The sequence below is a fragment of the Seriola lalandi genome, unplaced genomic scaffold (assembly GCF_002814215.2).
Source record: "Seriola lalandi dorsalis isolate HSWRI2012SDOR001 ecotype SW California unplaced genomic scaffold, Sedor1 jcf7180002054861, whole genome shotgun sequence".
Classification (NCBI taxonomy): Eukaryota; Metazoa; Chordata; class Actinopteri; order Carangiformes; family Carangidae; genus Seriola; species Seriola lalandi.
In genome coordinates this window covers 1,594,059-1,599,092 of record NW_019525414.1, presented here as the reverse complement: position 1 = coordinate 1,599,092, position 5,034 = coordinate 1,594,059, and the positions used below count along the sequence as shown (strand labels likewise).

The window sequence follows — 5,034 nt, the reverse complement described above, 5'->3', positions numbered from 1 at the left end:
CACATGTAGAAACAGAATCTGACTTATATCCAGTATAATCAGCAGCAAATATAAAGGGTGGGGGGACGGAGTCTTTTTTACAGAGAGTTTGTGCAAAAGAAGCTGCCATGACAAACAACCACAGCTATAGGCTGTAAAATCCTAGATAAGAAAACATACAAGGGAAACAGGCTAATGTCTTGTATTATTCAGTAAAAGCTGGACGGTTCAGGACATCACAGTCTTACAAAGCCTTATGGAAATCACAGGTTATTGTAGTGTGAGATGGAAAGTAGTGTGACTACCAGCTGTTCCATTTATAAACCTTCTACTGACAGGGAAATGCTACGTCATTATTTATTAGGGAAATGCAAGATATTGTAACAAACAAGTGGTTGCTTGAAATCTGTCATTGTAATTCACAACCAGTCCAACTTCTTCCCTCCAATTTGGCGGCAACTAGAGAGGCGCCGCACATCAGCAACAATGGAGCAGCTGCTCATCAGCATCAATAGGCTCCAGCTGACCTGTGGCTTTACGCGTTTGCGCGCCTTTTTTTTTTTATTGCTTTCATTTCCGAGAGTCCTCTCTTGAGGGCGTCTGGGCTCAATGATTCATTTAAGAACCTTATATCATCGCAGAATATATAGATCACACCATCACAACCATCTTCGACGAGTGCACATTTATTGAAAACCTTTTGTTAATGACAAAACATGTTGTTCTCTTACATGCCATCAATAATAATATTAACACATAGTGTTTACAGACGATTCTGTTGCACAGACCAAAATACTTTTAAGTCCATCGTGCAAACCTCAAACAAAATAACCCTTGGGGTTTACAAAAGTGTTGTCTACAACCCATTTCTTTGACACCCCAAAGAGGATTACATTTCACAAAGTTCATTGACTTTACAGTTTCTTTGAGATCTGTGCTCTTGTGCGCTCTGGCATTAAACGCAAAATCAGCCAAATGCTGAATTAAATTATTATACAGCAATTCCTCTTCTTAAATCTTCAAGACTACAGCTATTGGAATACAACTAGCTAAATAACATCACAAAATAAATAACACATGAAATAAAAGTCCATCATCTAATCTACCAAGGTCTCCACATGGCAGCGCTGACAGGCTGCGGGCCTGGCTGCGCTGGGCTGGGAGCCCCTGCGCCGCTGCTGCCGCGGGACTGGCTCTCAGGTCTGGAGCTGAAGCTGGATTTGAGGCTCAGGAGTCTCTGCTGGATCTGAGGGAAAGTCCTGGAGCTCTGGGCGCAGCAGTTGCGGCAGGTTGGGGTGACGGTGGCGGGCATGGATTGCTGAACGAAGTCGTTGACGCGCTGGCACGCGTCTTGGTCCAGGCTCGTTTTGGGAAGCAGAGCGGAGACGCGCTGGAGGCAGGCTTTGAAGCCTTCTCTGTAACTGTCTGCGGAATCTGGAAGAAGCAAAGAGGAGATTTGATCAGTCACTGGGATTACATGGGGAGCATATCTGAAACAAGAGATTATATGCAATTCATTTATCGTAGTTCAAGAGATGCTCACCTTTGACTGGAGTGGAAGGAAGGTCTCTAAGGAACCTGACGGTCATTTCCAGAATATCAGCTTTCTCCAGCTTGGAGTAGCGTGCGTTGTCTTTGCCAATAAGAGGCAGAATCAGGCTTTTCAAATGACTGAGACTGTCATTGATACGGGCACGTCTTCTTTTCTCCAGCAAGGGTTTGAGAGTCTGGAAGAAATGATGAAAAATCATTATTATACTGCGCTTTTAAAAGAGTCAGAATCAGATGATGTTTCCAGTCAAATTCACAGCTGTTTAGTTTCTCCTTTTTCCTTACCTTTCTCAGTTCGTTGGCTTGTTTTCTCTGGGCCACGGTGGACCTGGCAGGGAGAGGCTGGTTGGCCTCAGTCGTGATGCTGGGACTCATTTCGTTTCTCTTTGTGCTTTTTTAATGGGAGATACTTGCTCTTGGAGCGGCTGAGCTGAAGTGTGAGGCAGAGCTGGAGGAGCCTCCTATTTATGTGGGTCTGGCGCGTCAGAGCAGAGGGAACACACAAGCCACACACCCTAGAGGGGGGGGGGGGGCTGTGCCTCTGGGAGTTGAGTGGCGCTCATGTCTGGACCATCTGGTCCCTTTGGGCCTCTGCATCTACCGCTGGTATGCGGTGTTTCGTGATGGTGTTGCGTTTTATTGCCTTTATATTTCAAGTTTTAACGTCCACCAAGATCAAATTACGTGTACAAGCCAAATAAAGACTCTTTTTTCCTTAACACACACACACACACACACACACACACACACACACACACACACAATATGAAGAACCCGCTGATACTTTCTACATGAGGACGCTTTTATTTTCGCCTGGCTTCGGTAATAAACTGATTATCTTTCTTTTTATTGTTCCCTTATTTTTGCATTGAAAATTCCCCATAAGTCAAACCAGTCAAATATCAATTTTAGTGTGATGACACATCTGAAAAACTCATTACTATATACGAACAATTAAAACCTTTCCATCAAAATAATAAAAGTGGGCCAGGCTGTGTAAATTCAGTTGGTTTATTAATGCTTATGGGCTCGACTACCCACTACAAAAGAAACACAAAACCAGAGGAGTTATCCTGAGGCAGGAGTAATCTATTCCTAAAATTAATAAACCAGATACCCAAGCCACGCTATGTATGGATTAACATCTGTTAATGGACCCCAGCAGCTTGTTTCCAATATCAACAACACGTTGTTTACCTGGAGCAGTGGGGGAGGAGACAGAGTCCTAACCTGCGACAGACCAGGCGCAGGAGGTGCAGGACACACAAAGAGCCAAGCATCAGTCCGCTCTGACACTGCATGGATAACACAGTGAGGAATATGCCTGTGAATCAGTGAAAGAGTGGGACTCTATTTAGGAGTGATACTCCGTTTGTTTCTCTACAAATATATCATTGTAAACATTTCAAACTTTAATCAAACTGCCTTTATTTCGACATATTTGAAGAGTTTCAGTCAATCTCTGCTGTTGACCATTAAAACAAACAGTGCTGCTGTGAGCTGCCAGTAGGAATCACGCGTTCGGCACGCGCCACAGCCGAGCAACAGATGGGAAACCCCCCCTCCTTCTCGTCTTCCGTCTCTTCATACCTCGCACCCTCCCCCTCTCTCCCACTGCTGTACCACTCCGCTGCTGCTCCCATCAGCATCCACTCCTGTCCCTTTGCGCCCTCACCATCAATGTCCCTCAACAATGATGTTTTCTGTGGGGGGGGTGGGGGGTAAGAACAGCGCCATTAGATACTATAAGGGAGTCCTGAAAGGGAACAAGGGAAAAACGACATAAATAAACAAAATCTATATAAAAACTTGTTTATATGTGAAAATGTGATGTACCTAAACGCCACATAACAGACTTTTTTAACCCATATAGATCCCTTTGTTCTGGATATCACGGGACAACACAGTATGCCAAACACCATCTTTACGCATCAGATTTTACGCAGGGAATAAGAAACATGTCTAACACACGATTTGATTTAAGGTGTTTATTTAGCTACATTTGGACACACATGTGGCAGATATGACGCTGCTCTTCGGCAGCAAGCTGTCCTGCTGTAGCTTGAGGGGTTTCAACTCTCTTATTTTTTAGGCATTAAATGCGCGGGTTTGCACGCGTCCTGCCCTGTCTCTTATACACATCTATGTGTCATCCTTCACTTGGAAGAACCACAGTATTCTAATAGTGCATTCTCTGCAGCATCAAGATTACCTTCAAATAACCCTCTTAGCACCACCCGCTGACATGCTATCTATGGCTTACAGGAGCCATAAGGAGGTTACAGTGAATCTTGATAAACTCACAGCTCAAAAAGGAAGGCAGTCAGCTGGTAAACTTAAAGGCAGATTTGTTTTTATGTACAGTATTTCTGTCAGATTTGATGAATGTATAACCACCCCACTAAAGAGTGTGAGTTTAATTATGGCAGTGAAGTTGTGTGTAGTCAAAAGACTAAGTAATGAAGAGCATTAGCAAATGACACAAATAATCCATTAATTAAACTGATTTTGCAGTTCTCTGCCCAATTCAACAGAGTGTGTCCGGATTGTACAGAGTTATACGTATTGCTTCATACAGTTATCTGTGCAGTAAAAACTGGTAATAGGCCACTGTTTAGAGTTGATTCAAACTAAAGGTCTCCTGAGGCATGATATAGATACCCCAGTCTTTCAGATTCAACCTGACTACCACATTCACAACCAACAATGACCCACAAGCACAAAATACAAGTAGCTTACAATTGCCAATAAGCTATTCCTCATATTTAGTGTTAATATCACCACACAAACTACCACAAATAACCAGCACATGACAATTCATAATATCATAATAAGAAAGCATCTGCCTTATCTGTTACTATCGTCATACAAGTTTTGCCAGACTCAGTGGGAATTTTAAGAAGCTTAGCTGTTTTTTCATTATTGCATCTATTATTGATTGTAAATGATGTGTGTCAGGCTAGTGCAGTGTGCTGTCACTCATGTGGATGCAGTCCGCTGGCACAATACATGACACCAACCTGACCCACAAGCCAATACCTTTTAGCAGAACCTCAACAATCATTTATCAGCTGCTTTTATTAGCTTAACTTTTGCCATTACTTAGGAAGTTAATTGAAACATGGTTCAGTTTTAAAGCAGCAGAGCACTGATAGCAGTTATTGATTTCAGAAATAAAACTGACGTGGTGCTCCTAACTGTTAACCTATCACAAGAAGGTCATGGGTTCAATTCTTGTGAGGAGCCCATTCACTTACGTAGCTTCCTGCTCCAGACAGTTGTGTGAATTGAGGGTTTTGATTCTGAGGTATTTATGTGAGTGATGTCATGTGAGTTAAATGAGCAGAGCACAACAGTGACATTGCCAAGGCTCTAGGTTCAAGACGTCACTGGTTGAACGTAAGCATGTCTGCATGTAGCTTGTTATCAATACATATGGCTTGTAGCCCCAAGGATCCATTAGCTTAACGGCATTGTGCGCTAACTAGCTGCATTTAGCGGATA

At 43.0% G+C, this 5,034-nt stretch overlaps 1 protein-coding gene across 1 annotated transcript; it reads right to left on the bottom strand.

Annotated features, from left to right (window-relative positions):
* Positions 1-644: 644 nt before the first annotated feature.
* Positions 645-2,039, bottom strand: hes2.1 (hes family bHLH transcription factor 2, tandem duplicate 1). The gene is made up of 3 exons (XM_023427747.2): positions 1,816-2,039; positions 1,523-1,706; positions 645-1,413 (listed from the first exon to the last, which is right to left on the bottom strand). Exons 1-3 carry the CDS (start codon positions 1,903-1,905, stop codon positions 1,082-1,084), a joined length of 606 nt encoding a protein of 201 aa, XP_023283515.1. The 5' UTR covers positions 1,906-2,039; the 3' UTR covers positions 645-1,081.
* Between the last annotated feature and the right edge of the window lie 2,995 nt (positions 2,040-5,034).